The sequence below is a fragment of the Rhinatrema bivittatum genome, chromosome 4 (genome assembly GCF_901001135.1).
Source record: "Rhinatrema bivittatum chromosome 4, aRhiBiv1.1, whole genome shotgun sequence".
In the NCBI taxonomy this organism is placed as follows: domain Eukaryota; kingdom Metazoa; phylum Chordata; class Amphibia; order Gymnophiona; family Rhinatrematidae; genus Rhinatrema; species Rhinatrema bivittatum.
The window spans coordinates 151,972,219-151,999,996 of record NC_042618.1 but is presented as its reverse complement, the minus strand read 5'-3'; the positions used below and the strand labels follow the sequence as shown (position 1 = coordinate 151,999,996).

General features: G+C 42.0%; 1 protein-coding gene and 1 pseudogene across 1 annotated transcript in view; both read right to left on the bottom strand.

Annotated features, from left to right (window-relative positions):
* HECTD1 (HECT domain E3 ubiquitin protein ligase 1) overlaps positions 1–27,778 on the bottom strand; it is a 345,856-nt gene that overhangs the window by 244,988 nt on the left and 73,090 nt on the right. The window contains 3 exon segments of the mRNA XM_029598986.1: positions 2,992–3,273; positions 7,669–7,896; positions 16,304–16,538. Coding sequence (XP_029454846.1) covers positions 2,992–3,273; positions 7,669–7,896; positions 16,304–16,538 — 745 coding nt within the window.
* On the bottom strand, positions 1,731–2,644 carry LOC115089267 (annotated as a pseudogene).

Below are 27,778 nucleotides of genomic sequence, written 5' to 3'. Positions count from 1 at the left end.
GCCCGGTCTTTTCTCTGTTCCAAGGCGATGACGAGGTATCCAACGTCCTCAGCCTGAAGGAGATAGATGATGGTTGGTCTCCGGAGCCCCTGTCTGCGGCAGCATCAACAGAACAGACGGTCCCGCCGATATAGATGGCTCGGTGTCTATCAGTGCAGTTCCTTAGTCCTTCAATGCCAAAGGCTCGGACTACTTCAATCCAAAAAGCTGTTCCATCTTGTTAAATTGAAGCAGACATCCCCTTGGGTTCATCTGGGCACATAAACAGCAACCCCAGACATCATGTGATGCCCCCAGGCTGAGGACACATATCTCATGTGGATCTGTGATGGAGATGATCCTTGGGCTGAAAACAGGACATGGCCATGAAGGATGAAACAAAAGGGGCAAAAACTGAAGGCAGTGGGGAGTCTAGGGCGAGCAAGCACCGCTGCAACGGGGAATCAATTGCGAAAGGAAACTTACCAGACTCACCAAAAGATCCCGACTAGGAGACACTATGGGAGGGCACAGAAATGGACCCAGTGACGGAACAGCAAGAACAAACCACAAAAACCACGAGAAAACCAAAGTTTTCCACAAGGCCAAAAATAGCCAAAGTGAGCTCACTCACACTGCGAGGCTTACAGCTCCATGGAAAGAAAGAGACTGGAGAGGGACCCCATGTGGACACACAGTAGAGGGCATGCTGGGCATGGTCAGTGTGCCTAGCCAAAGTTCTAGAAACTCTGACATAAGTTTTCCACATTGGGGCTCCTTCTGGTAATGTCACCCATATGTGAGGACTACCATCCTGCTTGTCCTCTGAGAACAAATCGGAATTCCTTTTTTTAGGGGGGTGGAAACAGGAGGATAACAATGGTGTAAGGATTTCCTCTGAGTGAAGATCAGAAAATTAAGTAGCAACAGGAGATGCAGGAACCATAAAACTGGGAGCGAACTTATTACACATTGACAGCCAAGGCACAAGACAATAAAGAAAATTATTGTAACTGCAGTAATGACAATTATGCATATCAGCTTCTTTCCCAAACCCCTAAACCAGTTTGAACACCAATACTTAGGAAACCTCAGAAGTCCTATCTTACTTTAATTGAATAAGCTGCAGCTTGTTGAAGAAGTAGAAAATATTTGGCAAATTAACATGACGACTGATTCAAATGGCAAATTTGGAAGGTCCATTGAGACTAAGACTGTCAAAGGCGTTCCAAATCTTGGGCAATCAGAATACAAAGTTATAATCTCATTGCAGGTGGGTCTGTCCCACACAAGTCAGCACATGAAATAGGGAGTTGCAATAAGAAATACTGACATTAAGAATCATTTGTAATTCTAAATTCAAAGTGGTCCCCCTAGAGAAAAGGAGGCAGGAAATGCCCAATTGTCTTTTGTAATTAGTACGCCTCAAAGAAGTGTGCAGTTAAATTAATGTATTTGAGGGGGAGTGGATATGACTCCAATACTAGTTCACAATAAGGGCCTGAGTTGCAGTTACATTTATTTTTTTTGTTGTCTTGTACCTTGGATGTTAATATGTAAGAAGTTTCTGCTATAAGTCTGCCACCAGTCGAGTGCACATATGGCCCGTGGTTCCATCAACATCTCTTTCAGAACACTGCACTGCTCTCATCCTATCCCATTTCTGTCAGTAATCAGGGTGAAGATTGTTTTGGGTTTGTGTGCCCGTTTCAGGTTGGACACAAAGTCTGGTGGGGGAGGGAGTGCAGACCTCAGGTCAGATACTTCATCACAAGAAACAAAATGACGCAGGTGAGTACCATCTCACCAATCATGATGTCTTTGCCCTGGAAGGCGCGTTTCTCAATCAGGCATCACCGCGTTGAACAAGCCTAGCATGTTAGCTATATCCAGGATGTTCTTTTGAATGCCCTTTAGTGTCCACCTCTGGTCTCTCAATCTGTCCAGGATGCTGCTCTCACTTCCCAGCAGCACATTCATACCTCTGTAGGCACTGTGCAAGGTGGTGTTCAACTGCAGTGTCTCATCAATTGGGATGGTGGTATCAGTCACTGGTGGTGTATGTGCATGTCAGCATCTCCACCCATTCCCTCACCTGTTTCTGGTGGTAGCGCCAATACTAGAAATTCCTCAGAGCTGTCTGTAGATGCTCCACATCATACTACAACTGATCGACTCAAGAGTTTTGCATTCTCACATTTAGTGATAGTTTCCTTGCTGGATAGGATTTCCAGATGCTTGAGATTACTGAAACTCTGGTCAATTTGGGCTTGAACTTCATTTTCTAACAAGTGCACGGATTGTTTGAAGTCTCCAGCCGCTCCATGTGTGATTGCACTTCATGGACTTGCTGGTTGGTCTGATAAAAGCGGGTCCATACCGCTGGTCTCCCCCATCCCCAGCATGCATGTGCCTCCAAGTACCCCGCCACCAGCCACCTCTTGCGTGCAAGTTAGCCTGTACAAGTTACACTCTGTGAAGCACATGTGCAACTTTGCCCAGATTATTTTCTGCACAGTGAAGGACAAATACCCGAACATTTCAAAGGAAACTTATCATTCGTTTTGAAAAAATGGGGTAAAGTCTGCAAGTAAATGTTTCATGCAAAGATTTACCCCAATAAACAGTTATAAAAATTACCCTCCCTGTTATTTTCTCTGTACATTTATCAATTATAAGACATCAGAATAGGTATATAAAGGTCCTAAATAATCAACTAAATATCTAAATTAAAGCAGCCCCAGAAAAATGTCTATGTACATTACACTGCAAATATAATTCTGTAATGTGTATAGGGCACTGCTGTTTTAATTAACTCAATAGAAGATCTTCTGCATGTGGATATGGGTGCATAGTGGGTGAATCTGAGATCACAGGCTCATGAAGGCATTTAAAAATATGATGAAGCAAAAACCCAGTGTGTTTAGATTTTTTTTTTTTTTAAGTTGAAGCATTTAAGAGACACATTATAATTGTAAATATCCAGTGCATTAATTAGTAAAACATTCTTACATGTGTCACAACAGGAGAGCCTCTGCAGAGAGTAGACAGCAAACTAACAATAGTTGACACCTGGCTGCTCAGTTTAGAATCTGCAGATGTGGATGGAGCTCCAGTGGTGCTTCGGCTGGGCTTGCATGCGGAGGGTGGCCCTGATGCTGTTCCTCCTGCTGCTGCCATACGAGAAAGGAGCTCCTCCGTTAGTCCGTGCTTGGCCAATGGGGCTGGATCAACACCACGCCGTGTAAACCTATCAGCTAATGAAGCAAAACACCTCAGGGCACCATCGGAAACCTAATGAAAAAAAATATATTATGACTTCTACATCAATCTCAACACTATATATATCACCAGACAACTTAATCGAGAATAGAACACCAGAATCCACAAGTTGTGTGTGTGTGTTATTTCTCTTGCTAGATAGCTGTCACTGGAACCACAAATACTGGTATCTTTCTTCTTCTCATTTCAAATACTCAGCCAACACAGATTTTGAGAATGACTTAAAAAAAAAAAAGGAACAGCCACTTGACCTGCAAAAGAGTTCATAAAAGGCAGGTGTGGAGAATCATGCTCATATAGGGGGGGATTTCCAAAGGGATTTCTGCATATAAAACAATGTTGTACTTTCAGAAGTGGCCTTTTACAAAATTGCACACCCAATATGTGGGCATGTATGTCATATTCCCCCAGACTTTTACCTGAGCAGATGTGTCCTTGGGGGAAAGTTGGGAAGGGTAGATTTACTCTCATGTTTTACAAAATTTGCCCATGTGTGTGTAAAGTTTTCAGGAAAATTCTGTGTACACCAAATAGATGTAGCTTTTGAAAATTATCCCACCAAAACTACACTACAGACTTATGGGTACAAGCCCACTTTGAAAATTGGTATAATGTATGCACCTATTTGCAGTATCAGTTATAAGGGATGTCCGATCATGACCATGACAGAATCCACCTTATAACCCTTATGAGTTCATGAGACAGCAAAGGCCCTGTAACAGGGCCACTTGGTGAAATTTCCCAACTAAAAGAGTTCAAGTTCATATAAAAGGGATTTACAAGGCAAGAGGTAGGGTCTATTGGTTAAAAAAGGGGATTGCAATGGTAAGTTCAAATACAGTTCTCCCCTAGACTCCCAGGGAGGACAATCTTCAATATCATATACCCCCATAAATCGGCTTGGCTGAAAATTGCTGGCTTTAGCAGCAAGTCTGCTTTTTAACTCAGCTAAAAGGAAAGTTGCTTATCTGTAACAGGTGTTCTCCTAGGACAGCTGGATGTTAGTCCTCACACGACACATCATCGGACGGAGTCCGGCACGAAACTTGGATCTCAAAGAATCTAGAGCTTACAGCATGCCCTACTGAGCATGTGCAGCTGTAGTCATCACCTCGCCCCCTAGGCAGAGCGCCCCTCAGTCCATGATATAGCTAATACATGAAGAAACCAACTCTCAGGGGAGGCAGGAGGGTATCGTGAGGACTAACATCCTGATGTACTAGGAGATCACCTGCTATAGGTAAGCAATTCTGCTTTCTCCTAGGACAAGCAGGATAGTAGTCCTCACACATGGGTGAATCCCTAGCTTTAGGCTGTCTGAGCAAGACAAAGCGGAAAAACCATACAGTGCTGGAGTACTACTTCCCTCTTTTGCCTGAGAGGCAGCCAACCTACTAGGGGTGCAGGCTGAAGAAGAGTTGGGTTCCACAAAGAAAAGAGTGAGACACAAACACTCATGTGTAGCAGGCAGAGGAGTGATGTGAGTGCAAGTAGAAACAAACTCCACACCATGGAAAACAATATAGCAGGGTTCCTGATAAGTAAACACCGACAAAAACAGTGGATCTAGATCCTCCTGGAATGCAGAAAGGACCCAGAGATGTAAACAAGTGAGACTCTTGGACAAAAACCATGCAGTTTCCTTCGGTGTGAGAAAACAACCGAAAAACAAACTACTGCCCGAGAGCCCTCCAGAAAGAAACTGTCATCCACTGACATCCAAAGGATCAAATGGATCTGGAAAAGTGCCCAAGTTTGGCCGGTAGGCCAAACGGGAAGAAGAAACCCAAGCAACATTTGAAAGAACAAGTGGCAAACCATGTCGAGGCCTGGGATAGACACTGCATGCCGAAGCATTAGGCCTAGCTGACCACGCAGGACAGTGTCAAGGGTTTCACGGGATGAGAGACAATCCCCAAAACAGACCTGTAGCCCAAACCTCCCGAGCAGAGAGATGAGATAGGCCTTAAGCTCTCTCAAGAGCACTTGTCAGAACAGGTTCATCTATGCTGTCATAGGATCACAAGAGGAGCAGGAAGGCCCATTGGGCAACCTAGAGAAGGAGAAAAACTAAGGCAGTATTGGCCAGAGAATAGCGAAAATAAGTGGAATGGAAAGAAGAGGAAAACCAGAATAAAAATACTTTAAGATAAAAGGGAAGAAAACAGCTGCAGCTCTAGAAAAAATCACTTACAAAAACTGTGAGAAGAGAGCAGAGGGACTCTGCCTAGGGGGCAGGGTGATGACTACAGCTGCTCCTGCTCAGTAGGGCATGTTTGAGAGTTCTAGAATCTTTGAGATCAAAGTTCCATGCTGGGCTCTATCTGATGATGTCACCCATGTGTAAGGACTACCATCCTGCTTGTCCTAGGAGAACGAGGCGTTCCCCAGAGACTATTTAGTATGGGAGAGGTTTAGGAAATAAGCACACACACATTTGATTTTCTAATTATGTGCGCACTATTTTGGCCCCATTCAGCTGCCAGCACAAACAGGAGATATGAAGTCAGCATGTGTACTTTGCAGTTGTTAATTTTCAAAGGGAAACCGAGGTGGTTTCCTTTTGAAGATCAGCTGCAATGTATTTGGGCAAAAGGGCTCTTCAAAACTGCTCCTTCATGAGCCAAGGAAAGTAACTATCTTCCCATGCCTCAGTTTACTTCACTAAATGTGTAAAATTAAGAATACTGATCCACTTCTTCCTACTCTGTTGGGAACATTCATGCAGACTGAGTATCACTACTTTCAGCCAGACTTCCCATCTGCAGGAAGCAGCAAGAATGTTGCTAAACTATTACATCTAGAGGGAATAAACATCCTGAGGTTACAGGGATGGGCAAACTATGGCCCATAGACCACATCCTGCCTCCATCATATTTTTTATCCTGCCCATGATGTCCATCTGTACCTCAGGGAATTGGGTAATTAGGCTCCTGGTCCCAATCTTGCCTCTCTCAGGTGCTCCCAACAAAGGATGTCTCCAGGACTGCTGAGCTCCATAGGTGACCTCAGAACAGAGGACGATCAGCAAGGCAGTGGTGATAATGAGCAATGCACTCATTGGCCATCCTGCAGTTCTCTTCACCTCCTCCTCTTCCCCAGAGAGACTAATTCCAGCACATCGTCCTTCCTCTTTTCTCCCAGCACTGACCCTCAGGAATGAGGAAGGGGGCAAGCATGCACAGAATCAATCACTGCCTGGCTTTCACTGTCCCCATGCTGTCTTGCTGATCCCCTTCTGCTCTGAAATCACCTGCGGAGCTGATTGCCCTTCCTGCTAGTCAGCAGCACAAATTCTGTTTCTTTGCAGCCATTGAGAGGGTTGGAAGAACCGAGATAGGGTACAGTAAGATACTGAATTGTGAAGGTGAGCTAGAGGAAGGGATGAGCATGAATTTGGGAGATGGAAAGGGCAGAGTAAGTAATGGGGAGGACAGGGAGTGACAAGGAGATGGGGGGCTGGGATAGATAAGAGTAACAGGGAGAAATAAGAGAGGGGGAGACTGGAAATAAGAAATGAATGTGGAGGGAGCAAAGTGCTGGAGTTTGGCTTGGGGAGGGGGAGGGGATAAGAGTTTGTGGTTGAGTCTGACCCATCATACAGCATCCATAACCTGTGATGCTTAGGCCAAACTTTTTGCTCACCCCTGTGCTAGAATAAAAGCCATCATACAAAATTAACCTATTTTAATATATAGTAATTGTTTGGTATTTACCTTGATTTTAGAGAAAAAAATAAGCTAAGATAAGCAATATACATTTTATAAATCACAAGAAGATATGGTTTTGACAATATATTAGGGAATATGTGGTGAATACGCATACTATCACATTCTTTCCTGGTTTATGGATGGATTATAGGCACCACATTTTAACACTGATCATTTAAGAACTATTCTTAGATCAATCTGAAAGTTTTGTCTTGAGAAACAAACAGCTATTTGCAGTGCTTGTTTCTATTTCTGGCATAATACTGATAACTGTCTATGTGCACTGATCAAATGAGTACACCGAGGCCATAAGACTGGAATACACAGACATCTCGGGATTACAGCCAAAGATAAGCACAGTAAATAGTGTTTAAGGGAGCAGCATAAGGGGTGCTGTGCTTATAGTATTTGGCCTAGGAAGGAAAGACGGGGGAAACCAGGGAAGGAAATGTATAATGATCCTTAGTGGGAGATGGAGGATGCAAGGAGAAAAGCTTGCTTTTTTTTTTTTTTTTACAGGGAGGATTATTTCAAAACTTGTCCAAATGTTTTAATTTAGCACCTCTTCAACAGTAAGATTTATTAGATGTTTAATATAAGTCAGAACTCTCACAGAAAAATGTACAGAAAAGTGAAAAACAACTTGTTTTGCAGGCAACTCACATTGCATAGATCATACCAGGAATCCTCAGCCTACCTGATGATCCTCATGCTTCAGTAAGCTAGATAAGGACTCCACACAGATCTCCAGAGACGAATCCTGTGGTTCCATCTTGCCACACAGCCTGGACACCACAGCCATCGCAGAATGGAGCGTATCTTTATGAACCAAGTGCCCACTGTCACGAATGAAGGTCAGTACACAATTCAAACCCCCGGCTTCAAACACAGCACCTGACTCACGCGTGCAGATCAGTTCTAACACCTAATAACAAGAAACAACAATATAAGCAACCAGAATTCATTATACCCATCAACCAACTTGGCAAATGGAAGTACCCAACTGCAAACCTTGTTGGTTGGATTTCGATTAAGTTCAGTGATCAGGAGAAATCTCAACTTTTGCTTTAGACAGCTGTCTCTCCTCTCCAACCACTGAGGGAGTATTGAGAAGATAAGTTTTGGCTTGCAGCTGAAAAGGATTGGTAAGAACTGTTTGCCGAGTAATATTGGGACATAAAAGTTTGGGAAGAGGTGAAACTGTGGGGTAAATTAACTCCTAGTGTGTGTGCTTTGAATAAAAGCTAGAGAAGGAAAGTAATTTATTTTAGAGTGTCTGTGCGCATACCCCTTGATTTGAAAGAAAAGACTAGGGGAGACAGTTAATTTCTTTTAGTGTCTGTCTTTCCTTCCCAGCTACCTCTAAACTCATTCTTTGACTTATAAGTTTTTATCCCATTTAAGAGAAGAAGAGACATTTATCTTAAAAAAATCAATCAGGGATTTATCTAGAACAAGGAAGTAACCTAGCCCTTATGAATTAGATTAATAGTCCCTTTGCAGGTCATTACCAAATTAACATTACATATATCATATAAATGTAAAGGACTCTGATTTACATATCCCACTCCCATAGCTACCTAAATTAACTAAGTACTCAACAATATTAAGATGCAGGCAGCAGTCCAGCAGCGAATGGGGGGCTTTCAGTCTTTTGCATCGAGTGTCATATGTATGATTACCTGCCAGTTTGTGAGAAACAAACAGTTCCTGGCTCTCAGAGAATGAATCTGATCTCTGGAGGCTAGAGAGTGTCAGATATGGAGGACCTGAGACAGACAGAGAGGAGTATAGAGGAGACCTTCAGGGACATAGTAACCAAGTTCTAACTCCAATCCGGTAGCCTCTATGCTGTTTTGGAGAAGCAAGGTCACCTAGATATAAAGTATTACCTTGGTATAGCAGGAAGTGATCCTGTACCAAGGATCTGCTCTCCAGGTGATGCATCATCCTCCTGCATTGAGGATGAGTCTCTAAGGGCTAGTGCATAGGAGGGAGGGGTTAGGTCAACCATCATAGTTGATGATTCAATTATTAGGCATGTGGATAGCTGAGAGGGTGATGGAAATGAGAATCACTTGGTAACTGGCCTGACTGGTGCAAAAGTGGTGGACCTCATGCTTCACCTGGATAAGATTTTAGACAGTGCTGGGGCAGAGCTGACTGTCGTGGTACATATGGGCACCAATAACACAGGAAGGTGTGGGAGTGAAATGTAAAACATGATTATCATGATGAAACCTTTATATTATGCATTTAGCTAATACCTAGTTATATAATTGCTTGCAGATGCTATTTTGAGTCTGACAATTAATGCAATTTTATTGATTTATAGTTGCTTTTCCTTGTGTGATTGGTTTAGCAGAATATTGCTATCTGTATGTCAATATGACATCTAGATAGTAAACTTTTTTAGTAGATAGAAATAGACTAGACGTTTGAAAACACACAATACAGGTGTTTATTTGGGGTTTTGTTTTTTTTACACCCTTTGCACTGCCAGTGGGTGGGGGAGATAGATGGAACACATGATTTTAATTGTTCCAGATATATACAAAATACTGCCAGTACAAGATACTAACAAGCAAGGGACCTTAGACCATAATTCAGCACAGGTTGACCAGACACCCAAATAACTACATATGTGGAGAACTGTGAACTTTTGTTAGACCATGATAAGCAAAGTGGGTCTGATACTGAACAGCCAATGAGAGCTTGACTATAATCTCTGATGAGCCAAAAGTCAGAACAGCTACAACCATAAGTATGGAGATCACAACAGATGACAGAAGATACCAAGAACCACCACAGAGACTCCTGGCAGCCTGGAGGTACACCCTGCTAAAAATTTCAAATTAGCCAGACTTCTGGGTCAATTAAACTCCAGGTGAAATAAAGTTTAGATGGAGCTTAGATATTCCTGAGAAGGTTCATCTGACCAATCATACAAAGTGACCAATGAACTAATGGAGTTAGCTTTTTTTGCAAATATGATAGTAGCCCTGGTCTTCTATATTTGCTAGGGCTAAAGGGGCCAGTGTTTAATGTGTCTATATACCAAACAAGCAAAAGACATTGCTCTGAATAGTGCTGACATGAACATAACCATAGATTAGGGAACTTTTCATCCAGCAGTGGGAGTCCTCTGAGTCCAGGGGGTGGAATGTAATGGAAATGCTTACTTCTACAGCCAGGGTACTTGGATTTAGAAATTAGGCCTTTGGTAAAGAGTTCTCACACAGTCACACATCACATGATTGCAACTACTGTGAGATAAGTGGTAAGCACCAGGTGTGCAGAATCTGATGTGAAGGGATATACTGTGTTCTGGGAACACTGTATGCATTTCTCATTAACACAGTGTCAGATATACAGCTAGAAAGGGTATAACTGGAAAAGGGACAGGCAGCGAGTAATGAACTAAAGACAGATAATAGCTAGAGGAGAAGAGACTGTTTCCTGGACATGATAAAGCAGACTGATCCTTTGGAAATGTAAGCTTTACTGTATATTTTATTTAGTATTATCTGATTTTGTTTACTCTTTGTTCTATTATCTTATTGCTTAAATAAACCTATAAGAAAGACTAAGAATCATGATATACTAAGTCAGAGTGTACATGTGAACATATGTGTGGGAGAAAAAGCTCCCGGATTCAAGCTCCCGAGTATAATCCCAGTAATCCCAGTGTGTGTGTGTGTGTGTTTTTTGCATTGTGTAAGCCCTCAATGTAGTCCTGTGTGTGTGCAGGTGATGAGCTTCTCAGGTAACTAAGTGTAGACCCCACTGAGATTAGCCCCTGGGTTCAAGACCCCAGGAAGAATGCCAGAGTGCATGGCCAGAACCCAGAACAGGGAGGGAGGTTCTGGAAGCCAAATTTAGACTTCCAGAACATTCCTTCCACACCTCCAGGGTAGCATTCTCTAAAATGCTCCCTATTACATACACAGGACCCCAGTCGCAGGCAGAGCTTTGGAATTTCACTGCATGGATGAGACAACGATGTAGGGGAAAAGGCATTAGTTTCATTAGGAAATGAGCAACATTCTGGGGAAGGGAAAGCCTATTCCGAAAGGATGTACTCCACTTTAACCGGGGTGGAACCAGGCTGTTGTCACTAACCTTTAAAAAGGAAATAGAGCAGCTTTTATACTACCGTAAATCATAGGGGAAAGCTAATAGTCACTCAGCAATGCGTGGTTCAGAGGGAGGTATCTTCAAAGGATATTAAAATAACAGAGTTGTTGGGGCATCCCAATATAGAGGTTCCAATAAAAGCAACAGTAGCTATGTACCTATAAGTAAAAAGATTCCAAAATAACCCTCCTAGGCTTCCTGATTCAGATATATTTGAAAAAGTATTGTTTATTGCTGTTTGAAAAATAAGTAAAAAAGATTTAACTATATTTTTAAAAGTTTTTATTATGAGTTTTTGCCTGTAAGGCTAGCTTTTTTTGAAATTCTCTTAGTCCACTTTATCATTATTTTACATCTAACTTGCCAGTGCTTATGCTTTTTCCTATTTTCTTCAGATGGATCCTTTTTCCAATTTTAGAAAGACGTTCTCTTGGCTAAAATAGCCTCTTTTACCTCACCTTTTAACCATGCTGGCAGTTTGGCCTTCCTTCCATTTTTTTTAATGGATGGAATACATCTGGGGGTAGTGCTTTATGTTAGGGATGGCATAGAGTCCAACAGGATAACAATCATGCAGGAGACAAAAGGCTCAGTAGAATCCTTATGGGTGAAAATTACATATGTGATGGGGAAGAGTGTAGCATAAGGGGGTATACTACCATTCACCTGGCCAAAATGAACAAACAACAATGAAATGCTAACAGATATTAAGAAAGCTAACAAATTTAGCAGCATAGTAATAATGGGAGAATTCAATTATCCTAATATTGACTTGGTAAATGTTACATGAAGACATGCTAGGGAGGTAAAGTTTCTACATGAAATAAAGGACTGCTACATGGAGTAGTTGGTCCAACTAGAGGAGGAGCCATTTTAGACAATTCTTAGTGGAACACAGGATCTGATGCAAGAGATAATGGTGGTGGGGCCGCTTGGCAACAGTGATCATAGTGCAATCAAATGTGGCTTAATGACAGAGAACCTTACGAAAATCTACAACTCTAGCATTAAACTTTCAAAAGGAAGACTGATAAATGAGGAAATAGAAAAAGACTAAAAAGTGCAACTACAATGATTAAAAGTTTACATCAGGCATGGTCACTGTTTAAAAATAACATCTTGCAAACCCGGTCTAGATTAATTCAATGCATTAAAGAAAGTTGAAGGAAGGCCAAACAACTGCCAGCAAGATTAAAAGTTGAGGTAAAAGAGGCTATTTTAGCCAAAAGAACTTTTCTAAAATTGGAAAAAGGATCCATCTGAAAAAAAATAGGAAAAAACATAAGCACTGGCAAGTTAGATGTAAAACAATGATAAAGCGGACTAAAAGAAAATTTAAAAAAAAGCTGGCCTTACAGGCAAAAACTTATAATAAAACCTTTTAAAATATATCCAGAATCAGGAAGCCTATGAGGGAGTCGGTTGGATAGAATTAATTTTTTGCTTCAGTGTTTACTGAAGAGAATGTGGGACAGATACCTGTGCCAGAAACTGTATTCAATGGTGATAAATTCAGAAGAAATGATACAAATCACAGTGAAGCTGGAAGATGTATTAAGGCAACTTGACAAAGTAGAGTAGCAAATTGCTCGGACCAGACAGTATACACCCAGAGTTCTGAAAGAACTCAAAAATAAAACTGCAGATCTATTACTGGTAATTTGTAACCTATCGTTGGAATCATCTGTCATGCCTAAAAACTGGAGGGTGGCTAATGTAACACTGATCTTTAAAAAATGCTCCAGGGATGATCCAGGAAACCATAGACCAGTGAGTCTGACTTCAATGCCGAGAAAAATTATGAAACCTATTCTAAAGGACAAAATCATAGAACATATAGAAAAAAGATGGTTTAATGGGACTCAGTCAGCATGGATCTACACAAGGGAAATCTTGTCTAACCAATCTGCTACATTTTATTGAAGGGGTTAATAAACCTGTGGATAATGGTGAGCCAGTGGATGTAGTCTATTTGGGTTTTCAGAAGGTGTCTGAAACCTTGAGACTCCTGAGAAAATTAAAAAGTCATGGGATAGAGGCAAGGTTCAATTGTGGATTGCAAACTGGTTAAAAGATAGACAACAGAGTAGGACTAAATAGTTTTCTCAGTGGAGAAAGGTAAATGGTAGAGTGCCTCAGGGATTTGTACTGGGACTGGTGATTGTAAACATATTTATAAATGATCTGGAAAGGGGAATGATGAGTGAGGTGATCAAGACTGCAGATGTCACAAAATTATTCTGATTTGTTAAATCACAAACAGATTGTGAATGCTTGCAGAAGGCAGATGAAATTTAATGTGGACAAGTGCAAAGTGATGCACATGGGGAGAAGTAACCCACACTAGTGACACAATGTTAGGTTCTATATTAGGAGATACCGCCCTGGAAAAGGACCTGAGGATCATAGTGGACAATACTTGGAAATCCTCAGTTCAGTGTGCAGCAGCAGTCAAAAAAGCAAACAGAATATTAGGAATTGTTAGGAAATAAATGAAGAATAAAACAGCATATATTGCAATGCTTCTGTATCACTCCATGGTGAGGCCACACCTGGAGTAACGTGTGCAGTTCTGGTCACCACATCTCAAAAGATTTAGTTGTATTGGGAAAGATACAGAGAAGAGCAACCAAAATGATAAAGGGGATGGAATGGCTCCCCTACAAGGAAAGGTTAAAGATGTTTTGATTGTTCAGCCTGTAGAGAAGAGATGTCTGAGGGGTATATGACTGAGATCTAGAAATCATGAGTGAGCTAAAACAGGTACATGTAAATTTGTTATTTACTCTTTCAAAAAATACAAAGACCAGGGGACACTCCATAAAATTAGTAATTCGCACATTCAAAACAAATCAGAGAAAATTCTCTCTCTCAACGCACAATAAAGCTCTGGAATTCATTGCCGTGGTCAAGGTGATAAGTGTAGCTGGGTTTAAAAAAGGTCAGCCAAGCTCATGGAGAAGTCCATAAACTGTTATTAATCAATTAGACTTAAGGACTAGCCACTATTTATCATTGTGCGATAGCAGTGAGGAATCTATTTACTGTTTGGAATCTTGTCAAATACTTGTGACTTGGTTTGGACACGGTTGGAAACAGGATGCTGGGTTTGAGGGACCCTCAGTCTGGCCCAGTATGGCAAATTCTTATGCTCTAATTTCTTCAGGACTTCCAAACTTTTTTGCCCCATGGTATTCATGCCTCTTGTCTATTCATCCAGCCTCCCCCTCCATATTTCCAATTCCAAAATTCTTTTTCACAAAACATTTTGCTAATCCGAGACATAATTGCTTTTGTTCCCATTTTGCTGCCATTGTTGCACACCACTCTGTGGTTCATGTTAAAGTTTAAGTAAATGCAGTCTTAATGGCTGCGTCAAGTCCATTGTGCTCTTCCATGCCTATTTGCTCTTTGCTTTGGTAAACAGCATGCTTCTCTGTGCTCCCTATGCATGTAAGTATAATGTGGGTATGTTGATGGCACTTGATTATAGCATTCAAGTTCTTCCTCACAGCAAATGAGAAAAATACAATAACTCTGAAGCGATACAATTATCTGTTCATTTGCCTAATAAAAGAATTTTGTCTTGCAGAGAGAAAGTAGAATGGGATGTGCACACTAATCTTTAACATGTTTAAACTGAATATATACAGTAATATATTACTGTATATATTGTATATAGGATATATGCTACAAATTTATACTCACATTCATTTGTATTCATATGTTACAATGTTTTTACTGCAATAGTTTAATTAATTGTTATCTTGTTAAATGTAAAATAGGGCAGATCCCGCCCTATTCAACCTGTTATCTGGAAACCGATGTGATATCTCGATCGAATGTCGGTATACAAAAGAAATAAATAAATAAATAAACTGCTATTCTGTGGGGCTTTAAGTTTTATTAAGGGAGGAAAACATTAATAAGACTATCTTAACTGGGAGTAGACTGGTCCATTTGCAATCATTTATGATAATCTTGCCAAGAAAGGTTAATACCAACTGAATTGGGAGGTCTATTAAAAGACTTTCATATTAACAGAAAGACGATTTTCTTTCTAAGCAAGATGAGTATTACTACTTTACATGTGTGCCCTTTAAATAGTTTCTTTTTACCAATTTACAATAAGATGATGATGCAAACTCACTGGCTCTTGGCAAAAGCACCTTGGTCTTACAGAGGAATAAGCACATGGAAATTAGCTGGATTAGATGATTAAGCACAACCTGACCATTTTAAAGTGTACACACCTGCTTTGAAAATCTAGACAGCCATACAAATTGTGAACTCAACTGCTGCCAAAACAAGATAATAACAATCAGCTATTTGATTATTTTACATTCCATTAGCTATTAATCAAGTTGACTTAGGGAATGGCCTCTGCTATTACTGGCATCATTAGCATGGGATCTTCTTAGTGTTTGGATACTTGCCAGGTTCTTGTGGCCTGGTTTGGCTTCTGTTGGAAACAGGATGCTGGGCTTGATGAACCCTTGGTCTGACCCAGCATGGCAGTTTCTTATGTTCTTAGCACTCTGCACATCTCTCTAAACCCTTCACCATTTTCCTACAAGTGATCTGTTATAACCACAAAAACCTGACTCCCATGGAAGGACAGCTTAGAATGAATACCACCTCCTAATCTATCCAAAGAAAGTGCAATCTCAAAGTCAACTGAGCTAGTACAAAAGTGCAAAAGATGCCTGACCTCACAAAGGACCCCAGAAACATTTATTTGATTTATATTCCACTTTTTCAGGCACTGTCACAAGAAGGCTCACAATTGAAGATTATTCCTGAGGCAATGGTCACAAGGAGCAGCAGTGGGATTTGAACGTTGGTTTCCCTGGGGTGCAGCTCCCTGCTCTAACCACTAGGCTACTCCTCCACTCCACATTATCTTCATGGTGTGCTTTGAACATCACCATCAAAAACAGAAATGCACATTGCAACCCAATTGTCCTGTGCCACAGATGTAGCCAAACCTACCCCAAATGATCCTGGTAATAAAATATACAACAGTAAAATGGATACATTTTATGTTAGTCTGAATTTTAGTGATGTTATCCTATTAGGAGTATGATGTTTGTGTTTTGCACCTCGTCCAGCACCTTAAGATAGAGCAAGTATTAAATGCTTTTAAATAAATACATCATATATCTATACATATCTGTATTCATAGCAACACTTACTTTCACACATTGTTCAGCTAAGTCTCTGCTGGTTCTGTTGTTAAGTTCAACCACCACCAGACGGTTACAAAGTGCTTTAATGGCTCCATCCACTCCCACAATTCTTCGGGTACACTCTGCCGATACATCCAAGTAATATGTTATGGCACGGGCAGTCACCTCCAGTACATTGTCTGGGGCACTCTCATCCAGGAATATCTTACAGAGAGCTGGTAAGAAAGTTCGTGGGGGACATCTGCAAGAGAAGACAAAGACCATCACTAGACAACACATTTTCTAATAGGCCTCCCTAAGAATTTTGTTACTATTTTTATTCAGCATTTTTTATATCCTGCAACCTCCAACTTATGTTCAGTACAGAGTACAGAAAGAACTGCATTACAATTTTCACTGTTGCACTTGTTGCCACCTTTTAACTGAAAATGTCATAGAGACACATACAGAGTATTGATAAGAAATGTCACTAGGTCGGCACAGTGGCAAGCGCTGTGCTGGACACTTCCATGCAGAAGGCCCTCAAGTCAACTGGGGATGCTGCTGAATCAATGTTCCCAGGCCCTGGGATGGCGGAGAGGAAGAGGAAGTCACAGCTATCATTAAGGGTGACACCTAGTGGTAGGACTTAGAGCCCATCATGGAGGGTTCCAGTTACTGCAATGAACAGAATCCAAACTGGGATGCTCTTAAAATACAGGAAAAATTCCTGTGTAATGTGAATGAAGGATCCCAGAGCCAGAATTCTAGTACTGGATCCAAGTGAACTGGAAGGGAAAAAAAAATGAGAAGAAGGCATTACCAGGCCCCTGAACAAATAAAATAAATAATTTAAAAAAAAAAAAGCTATGGGGCAGATTTTAAAAGCCCAATGCGTGCCGGGCTATTTTCAAAAGGCCCGGTGGTGCGCATAAAGCCCCGGGACGCGTGTAAGTCCCGGGGCTTGAAAAAATGGGCAGTCCGGGAGCGGGGCAGGGCGGGGGCGTGGCCAGAGGCCTCCGTGTGGCTGCTCGACTGGTGCGCGTAAGTTACGCCTGCCACAACAAAGGTATGGGGGGGAGGTTTCGGGCTGGGGGGGCAGGACAGGTAGGGGAAGGTGGGGGGGGGACGGACAGGGAAAGCTAGCTGGTCTCCCCGAGGGCTCGGTGTGCAAAAGTTGCACTAATGGCACCCCTTTGCACGTGCCAACCCCTGATTTTATAACATGCGCGCGGCTGCGCGCGCATGTTATAAAATCATGTGTGCATTTGTGAGCACCAAGTAGCGCACACAAATGTACGCCACGCGCGTACGTTTTAAAATCTGCCCCATATGTGGCTTTCAATAGGCTTATGGGGAAGTGATACATAACTGGATTACATATGAAAGTGTTTTATAAAATCTTGAACACGGAAAAAAAATAAGATTGCATAATTTTGTTAATATCTTAATTCACAGCACATCACCTTTTGCTAATAGGCTCATTGCTACAATCTATTCACAAAAGGGAGCCACATATTTCATTCCACGTCCTTTATTAAAGAGGTTACTTACATACCTATGCAGAGAAAATGTATTTACAAAAATAAAGGCGTTGTTTGAGTCACGTGTTTCTCCTGATCCCATTTGCTTGCTTTACTAGTTAAGCAAAGAAACCTTAGATTGCATATACCAGATACCTGAACCCACAGAACTGATGCTCAAATAAAACACTTGGGAGGAGCACTCAGTCAGCAGGCAATTTTCCTTTTATTTCACATCTTTAAAAAATAAGCTAAAAAAAGCAAACACACTTTATAATAAATACATTATATTTAGATTGTCTTGTCACAAAGGAAAAGACTGATAAAAAGGCTGTCAGTCTTTTTTTTTTGCTGGTGCTATATAACCAGTCAACTGCCCTCAGGTTACCTGATGCCATGAGCAGTGAAAAGTGTGTGTATGCTTCACAAATGATTTCCACTCTGCAGCAACCGAGGTAAAAAGATTAATAAGCAGACTAAAGAATGCCCGCAACTGCTTTGTCGCTTGGATAAAAAGAAGCTTTAAAGCAGACTCATGCATAGTATCGCCACAGTAACAGCTAAGCAACACGGTTACTGCAGAATGCCAATGGCTGGTAAAGCTGAAGCAGAGCCTCCCCATGTAAAACTTAAGACAGTGTTGATGCATGCAGGGAGAATAAAGACTGAGTTGACAATCTGCTTTCCCTGAGCAGTACGGCAAGCGAACAAAAGGGATTGTATTTATTAATCTAAATGAATATGACCCACAGAGCATTTATAGGTGAAATATAAAGCCTTACTCCTACGAGAGATATAAACCTACAAGTTAAGAAGTAGATACTTAAAGTTTAGATTTCTTAACATGACAAAAAAAAAAAAAAAAGGTGCAACAAAAGGTAAAAACAAAACAAAACCCTAGAACACACTGACAGCTAAACAAAAACTGTGCAAGAACTAGCTAACAAATATTATAAAAAGAAACAAAAGGAACCTGAAGCAACTACAACCTTTTTACTCAACTAATTTGCCATACAAAGCTTTTTAACTTTTACTATTTGGTACAAAAGACCCCTTTAAGACAGACAGCATATATCTTAAAACAGTACATATAAAACAAGATCATCTCATCTGCTACATAACAAAACAATGTAAAATGCCATACTTCAACCTAAAATTAATATTTAATATAAAATCTATAATACATAAGAAATGCTTACCCCACAGTAGAAACCACTAGGAATAGCCTAATGGTTAGAGCAGTAGGCTACAACCAAGGAAGCCAGGGTTCAAATCCCACTGTTGCTTTTATAACCCTGGGCAAGTCACTTCACCTTCCACTGCCTCAAGTACAAATTTACAGGGTCATTTATCAAATCACGTTAGGACCTTAACACCCGCGATAACGCATGCGATAAATTTATTTATTTTTTATTTATTTTAGTTTTTTCTATACTTTAGTTTTTTTTTATTTTTTTATTTTTTTTTTTATTTTGTATATTTTTTATATTTTATATATTTTTTAATATTTTTTATATTTTAGTTTTTTCTAAATAACAGCGCGAGATGCGTATGCAAATTTTCTAAATTTAGTCAAGTGGGATGAGTTTGGGTAGAGTTTATGAAAATGAGGGTTGTTTTAACGTTGCGTGCAATAGCATAATGCACGTTTTAACGCTGGAAATAACTACACCTTTTTTCCTGGCGTTATGCTGTGCGATAAGACCGAAACAGGATTTGCGATATTTATCACAAATCCCATTTTGGGCAGGAGAGGGAGGGGAGTGGACAGATAGCCTCTGGGATGGCACACATACTAGTCAACTATTTATACTACTAGAGGAGGGTCAACTAGTAACTCAAGGTGAGGTTTTGGTGGTGGTCTAGGGTTTGGGGGGGGGGGGGGGAGTTTTACATGCACAGTCAAATGTACGAACAGCACATTAGACATCCATGAAGATTTGATGTGATCTGGAGGGAGGAAAGGTACACAAAGATGAGATTTGTACAAAGTACTCTTGCCCTAGCTTGATAGCAGCTAGGTAGAGAGCGCATCAATTAGGTCGAGAGTACAATGTACAAATCTCATCTTTGTGTACCTTTCCTCACTCCAAATCTTCACGGATGTGTACTATGCTGTTCGTACATCTGATTGTGCATGTAAAACCTAGACCACCACCAAAACATCACCTCAAGTTTCTAGTTGACAGTTTCAACGCTCAGATTCTGCGCATTGCCTGATAAATGGTTGGTTTTTAAGTTATCTGGCTACATGTTGCCGGATAACTTTAGGAGAGTATGTTCAGCACAAGTTAACCCAGTTTAGCTGGATAACTCGTTCTCTCGCCAGCTTACTGAATATTGACCTCCTAAGACTCAGAAATTCCTAAATTCTAAGGAACTGCTGGGTCTGGAATAGAAAAGCAGATTGCAGAGAATGGATCACAAAGTTTCTCCCTCCCAGTGGAAATCACACTGCAGAACAAAGCTGAATATCACTTTGAACAAAAAGGGCTGAGGGGTTTCCCCAGGATACCCCACATGCCAGAAAGTGCCTTTGTAGCTTTTTTTTTTTTTTTACAGAAATATCATTCAGGTGCTGTCACACATTCAACTGTGTTCAAACGTTTAGGCACCTCTGGTGAAACTGTATGTTTCAATGAATCTCTAAGAGAAATGAAGGTGTTACAAAGTTAAACACGACATCTTTTCTGCAATTTTAATGCAAAATTACTATTTGCTGATTTTGATGGTTTGAAAAAAAAATCAAAAAAACAGTAAATATGTCCTGTACAAACGTTTAGACACCCTTTTAGTCAGTACTTTGCAACACCTCCTTTGGTAGAAATAAAAGCTTTCAAACGTTTCCTTTAGCCAGCTGAGTGTCTTTCAAATCTTGCTTTTAGAGTTCTTTCTCACTTTTCCTTGAAGAACTCTGCTAGAGCTCCAACTGCCACAGAGCTAGGCTCATTACATTTCCTCAATCAATATATATTTTGAAGGCTGGTATTACCTGCAAAGGGTTCCCTAATAAGATAGTGCTGCCTATCTGGAGTGTTGCAGGGAAAATCCTTTTGTGGCAGGTTCAGTAATCGCCACACTAGAAGCATGAGGGATAGACCCTAACACAGATTTTACTGAGAGGCCAGGGACAAGGAATGCTCAAGTGAGAATAGTAAAGAAAAACCAAGAGGAGCAGGTTTGGCAGCTACTGCCAATAATGAGATAATGGCTCAGATTCTAGGTGAAATTTGGAGTCTTAGAGCGGATTTCAATAGGGAGCTTGGCTCCGTAAAAGTCATTGATTGATGAGATCAAAGAGTGTATAGACAATGTTTCGCCATGGGTTGAAGAGCTGGAATATTGTGTCAGCACCATTGAAGACTGGGAAACTTCTGATGCAAACTCTCTGGCTACTTTAAACAGGTAAAAATCCTGGAGGAAAAAGTAACTGACTTAGAAGACCAGCCCAGACGATTTAATATGAGACTAGTGAAGGGTCCCCGAAAAGATGGAGGGGCAGCAGGTCCATGAATTTTGAAGCAGTTCTTGCGTGCAGTGCTGTGCCCAGGAGAGGGGGATCCCCTCAAGGAGACTGCTAGAGGGCATCGGGTAATGGGCGCAAGTCAACCTGGCAACAATTACCCACATGTGTTCACCACTTTCAGGCTAAGAAGTGGGCTCTGAAGAAAGCACAGGAGTTAGGCCCTCTGACATATAAGGGCAGTCATGTAGCAATTTTCCCAGACTACAGTGCAGTGACACAGAAAAGATGCACCAAATTTATGCAAGTGAAAAAAGTCTTGCAGGAATGGAAGCTGCAGTTTAGGCTCATCTACTCTGCTAAGATGATGGTTCTGGTTAATGGGGTATAGAAGAACTGATTCATCCAGCACTGGCCTTTGCAATGGCACATGGGAAAGATGATGTCATCTCACCTTGCAATGAGTCCGCTGGTCGAGCCAAATGGCAAAACATCCCAGGAAGAGATTCTCAGGAAACCCAGTAACAGGACAATTGAAATTTTCTCCAGGGGGCAAGAGTAGTGAGCATCAGAAAATACCAGCTCTAAATGACACCTATGAATGGCTCAGTCTGTCAGCTTGTGAAAGATCACTGACAGCTGCGCTGATGGTGACACGTGTCACTCGGCATGCAAGAGTAGAGGATGAACATGGCTTGCAGCAATTTCCACGATCAGAATGTGTGGCTCATAGGCTGATCACTTCGGGCCTGGTTTTCATGGTCTAGAAGGAGCCAGAAAATATATGGGACTTGCTCTCAGTTTGCTGACTTCTCTGGATGCCTGGTATCCTGATTTTGATTGGGAATCATTTATTATGGGCTTCTTTCTGTAGGGAAGTGAGATAGGGGATGGGGGAATGGGGATGATTATATAATAGTGGGGCCTAGAATCGGGGAGGTAGCAGGGACAGGGTTAGAAGGATGCTGGTAGTTGACGGAGAAGTCTAAGAAGTAAGATGGGAGAGTTAGAATGTATAGTAGCAAATGATGAGATTGACATAATAGGCATCACAGAGACTTGGTGGAAGGAGGATAACCAATGGGACACAGTGCTATATCAGGGTACAAATTATATCGTAATGATAGGGAGGATCAACTTGGTGGGGGTGTAGCACTTTATGTCCGGGAGGGTATAGAGTCCAACAGGATAAAGATCATACAAGAGACTAAATGCTCAGTAGAATCTATATGGTAGAAATCCCATGTGTGTTGGGTAAGAGTATAATGATAGGAGTATACTACCGTCCACCTGGACAAAATAGTCAAGACAGATGATGAAATGCTTAGAGAAATTTATTTATTTTATTTATTTTTAATTTTTATATACTGATGTTCCTGTATACAATACATATCGCACCGGTTTACATGGAACTGAACTGTCGCCTCTAGGACGGAATACATTGGAACAAGTTGAAAAGAACTTACAGGGAGACAAATGGACTACAATCAAAAACGAATTAGCTAAAAATAAAGAACAAACTCAAAACATATGTCAGTGGGAGAGATGGACCGGAGTCTATAAAGTCTATCGATTCATCGGGTCTTAGCTCTCCGGGAACGCTTGGGTGAATAGCCAAGTCTTTAGCTTCTTTTTGAATGTCAAAAGGCAAGGTTCTTGGCGGAGGTCCGGAGGGAGCGAGTTCCAAAGTGGGGGACCTGCAGTGGAAAGGGCGCGTTTCCTCAGTGAGGTTTTAGCCGGCTGGGTGTGTAGCATGTTCTTGTACGATCTTGTAAGATCGGTCTCTTAGAAATGTGCTGCTGCAGTTGAAAAGTTAGGTTGAGGGGGGGGAGATATTGTGTAGGGCCTTGTGTATCATCATGAGGGCTTTTAAGTGTATCCTGAATTTAATAGGCAGCCAGTGAAGGTTCTGGAGGATGGGGGTGATGTGTTCCCTTTTGTTGGTGTTTGTGAGGATTCTGGCCGTCGCGTTCTGGACCATCTGAAGTGGTTTGATGGTGCTAGCGGGAAGGCCCAGAAGGAGTGAGTTGCAGTAATCCAGTTTCGGGACGATGATAGATTGTAGTACCAGGCGGAAGTCTCGGAAGTGCAGAAGTGGTTTTAATTTTTTTAATACTTGCAATTTAAAGAAGCATTCTTTGGAGGTATTGTTTACGAACTTGCTGAGGTTGAGTTGGTTGTCTAGTAGCACACCGAGGTGTCTTACTTGTGATGTGTGGTTGATTGATGTGAGGGTGAGTTGGGAAGAAATTGGAGGGTTGAGCGGGAGCAGTTGTCTGGGACTATTAGGAGGATTTCGGTTTTGTTGGTGTTTAGTACGAGGATGAGGCTGGAGAGCAGGTTGTTGATTGCTGTGAGGCAGCTGATCCAATAAGACCAAGTTTTGTGGAGAGTTCAGCTATAGGGATGAGGATCTGTATGTCATCCGCGTATAGGAAGTGTATTAGCTTGAGGTTGGTTAGTAGATGGCAGAGTGGGAGGAGATAAATATTGAATAGTGTGGGTGACAGGGATGATCCTTGGGGAACCCCCAGCTTTGAAATGATAGGGTGTGACTCTTTTTTGTTAATCCTGACCTTGTAGAACCTGTTTTCAAGGAAAGATTTGAACCAGTTGAACGCCGATCCTGTGATGCCAATGTCTGCTACACGCTGAAGGAGGCATGAGTGGTTCACGGTGTCAAACGCTGAGGAGCGATCCAGTACTGCGAGTAGGAATGGTTGACCTTTTGCCAGATTAAGGAGGATGGTGTCAGAGAGCGAGGCTAATAATGATTCGGTGTTCAAGGACTTTCGGAATCCGAATTGGTTTGGGGTGAAGATGTTTTCTTCTAAAAATTCGGATAGTTGTCTGTTTACAACCTTCTCCATGATTTTGGCTATCATTGGAAGGTTAGCTATGGGTCTGAAGTTGGCTGGATCTGTGGGTGGTAGGTTGGGTTTTTTGAGGAGAGGCTTGAGCATTGCAAGCTTGAATTGGTCGGCCTTGTGACAGTGAGCAGTTTATGATGTTAGGAATGGAGAACAGCAGATTGGATGGGATGTGGTCTAAAGGATGAGACGAAGGTTTCATCTTCTTGAGGATGTTTTCTATTTCTAAGGCGGACAACAGCTCGAGGGTGGCAAGAGAAGCTGGGGTTGAGTTTTGTTGCTGGGGGGTTATGTGCGAGAGTTGGGAACCGGTGGTTGATGAGTAATTAGGATGAGGAGAGGGCCCCTTGAGGGGTGCGATGAGGGTGGCGATTTTTCTCTCGAAGTAGTCCGCCAGTTCATTGGCTTTGTTGGTAGCTTGTGCGTCTGGTATGAGGGGCATAGCTGGTTTTGTGAGGGCTGATACGTAGGAAAACAGAGCTCTTGAGTCAAAGATAAAGTGGTGGATCTTTTTAGAGAAGAATTCTTTCTTGGTTCTGTTGATGACATTTCTGTATGAGTTTAGGCAGGATTTATAAGCCAAGAGGGTTATTGTGGAAGGGTTTTTATGCCACCTGTGTTCCTTACATCTGAGCTCCTGTTTGAGTGACTTCAGCTCAGGGGTGAACCAGGGTTTCCTGTTGTCCTTGCCCAGATGGAGTGTTTTCGTGGTCATGGGGCACACTTGATTTGCAACATTGTTGGTAATGTTAATCCACGATGTCGTGGCAGTATTGACGTCCGAAAGGTCAAGGTGAACTAGTTCCTTGGATAGATGCGAGCTGAGAAGTTCTCTGGTGCAAGGTTTCCTGACGGTTACAGAGGTTAAATGTGTTGCTTGAGGAGGGTGTTCCTTGATCTCTAGAACCGTTGAGATGATTCGGTGGTCCGTCCATGGGACTGGTAAGCATGTTGGGTTGGTATGGGGCGATATTCCTTCATTTATGAAAATAAGGTCTAACGTGTGACCTGCTTTGTGGGTGGGATCGTTGATGATTTGTCTGAAACCCATGTGGCTGAATGAGGTGAGTAGGGTTCCGCAGTTGGTGGAGCGAGGTTGAACGTCACATGAAGGTTAAAGTCTCCCATCAGGATGGCTGGTTTTCCGGCATTAGGTGTTTGCGACGAGTTCGATGGTGGGGGGATGGGTCTGCCTCGAGTATTCCTGGGGGGCGTAAATTAATCCAATTAGGAGGTATTTTGCTTTGAAGAGGGCAAATTCCAGGTTGGCTGAGGCATTAGTGGCCTGTAGGGTCAGGCCTAGCCCTTTTTTGGCTGCTAGGAGCAGCCCTCCTCCTCTTTTTTTGAGCCTGGGAATAGAGAGGAGGTCGTAGGCCTGGGTGGGGAGCTGATTATTAGTACTGTGTCTGTGGTTTTTAACCAGGTTTCTGTGATAGCACAGATGTCTGGTTTAGTTCTGGAGAGGAGTCGTTGAGAATGTGTGTTTTCTTGGAAATGGATTGCGCATTGAATAAAGTCAGAGAGAATAGTGCCAGGCCGAGTAATTGGTGACGGGGGCGATATCGAGATGGGAATAAGCCTCTGTTGGCGATTGAGTGAGTGAGTGTAGGGCTTAGGGGAGTCTCCTCAAGTGGTTGAAGATAATGGGAATGGTGAAGGAATGCATGGTAGCTAGAGAGGTGGCGAAAGAGAGACGGGCAGATAAGAGTGGCTGGTTAGGGAGGTGCCTGAGGCTGTGATGGCTGGCTGAGTGCGGTTGCTTATTAGATTGCTGGAAAACGAGGGGATGCCGGAGCTTGAGGCTGGAGCCAATGAAATAGGATGTTGGGCAATAAAGGAGGCGGAAAGTTGTTGGACAGGAGGGGTAGGCCGAGGCTCCACTCGGGGCTGCACGAAGGGGCGCACAAAGGGGCCTGCCCCTTTGTCGCGCTCCTTTGGCGCACGGCGCCGGTGCTGCTCGGGGATTTAAACCCCCTGGAGCCGCGTGTGATTGGTCGGGCCGGCGCTCGCGCTGATTGGTTGAGGCGTGTGGGCGCTCTGCGGACCGATGGACGAAGCAGGTAGGCGGGCCTAGTGGTCGGTGGCTGGATCCATCGGGGGCAAGGGAGGTTTCGAGAGAGAGAAATCAGGGAAGCTAACCAATTTGGCAGTGCAATAATAATAGGAGATTTCAATTGCTCCAATATTGACTGGGTAAATGTAACATCAGGACTTGCTAGAGACAAAGTTCCTGGATGTAATAAATGACTGCTTCATGGAGCAATTGGTTCAGGAACCAACAAGAGAGGGAGCTATTTTAGATTCAATTCTTAGTGGCACGCAGGATTTGGTGAGAGGTAACTGTGGTGGGGCCACTTGGCAACAGTGATCATAACATGATCAAATTTAAACTAATAACTGGAAGGGGGACAATAAGTAAGTCTGCAGCTCTAACACTAAACTTTCAAAGGGAAACTTGTTAGAAAAAAACTAATAGGAGCAGCTGAAAAGGTTAAAAGTGTTCAACAGACATGGACATTGTTTAAAAATACAATCCTAGAGGCGCAGTCCATATGTATTCCACACATTAGAAAGGTGGAAGGAAGGCAAAACGACTACCGTCATGTTTAAAAAGGTGAGGTGAAAGAGGCTATTTGAGCCAAAAAAAATCCTTCAAATATTGGAAGAAGGATCCATCTGAGAAGAAAATAGGATAAAAACATAAGCATGGTCAAGTTAAGTGTAAAACATTGATAAGAAAGGCGAAGAGAGAATTTGAATTGAAGTTGGCCATAGAGGCAAAACTCATAATAAAATTTTTTTTTAAATATATCCGAAGCAAGAAACCTGTGAGGGAGTCAGTTGGACCATTAGATGACAGAGGGGTTAAAGGGGCTCTTAGCGAAGATAATGCCATTGCAGAAAGACTAAATGAATTCTTTGTTTCCATGTTTACTAATGAGGATGTTGGGGAGATACCAGTTCCAGAGATGGTTTTCAGGGGTGATGAGTCAGACGAACTGAACGAAATCACTGTGAACCTGGAAGATGTAGTAGGCCAGATTGACAAACTAAAGAGTAGCAAATCACCTGGACCGGATGGTGTGCATCCTAGGGTACTGAAGGAACTCAAAAATGAAAATTTCTGATCTATTAGTTAAAATTTGTAACCTATCATTAAAATCATCATTGTACCTGAGACTGGAGGGTGGCCAATGTAACCCCAATATTTAAAAAAGGTTCCAGGGCGATCCGGGTACTATAGACCAGTGAGCCTGACTTCAGTGCCAGTAAAAAAAAGTGGAAACTATACTCAAGATCAAATTTGTAGAGCATATAGAAAGACATGGTTTAATGGAACACAGCCAACATGGATTTACCCAAGGGAAGTCTTGTCTAACAAATCTGCTTCATTTTTTTGAAGGGGTTAATAAACATGTGGATAAAAGTGAACCGGTAGATGTAGTGTATTTGGATTTTCAGAAGGCGTTTGACAAAGTCCCTCATGAGAGGCTTCTAAGAAAACTAAAAAGTCACGGGATAGGAGGCGATGTCCTTTCTTGGATTACAAACTGGTTAAAAGACAGGAAACAGAGAGTAGGATTAAATGGTCAATTTTCTCAGTGGAAAAAGGTAAACAGTGGAGTGCCTCAGGGATCTGTACTTG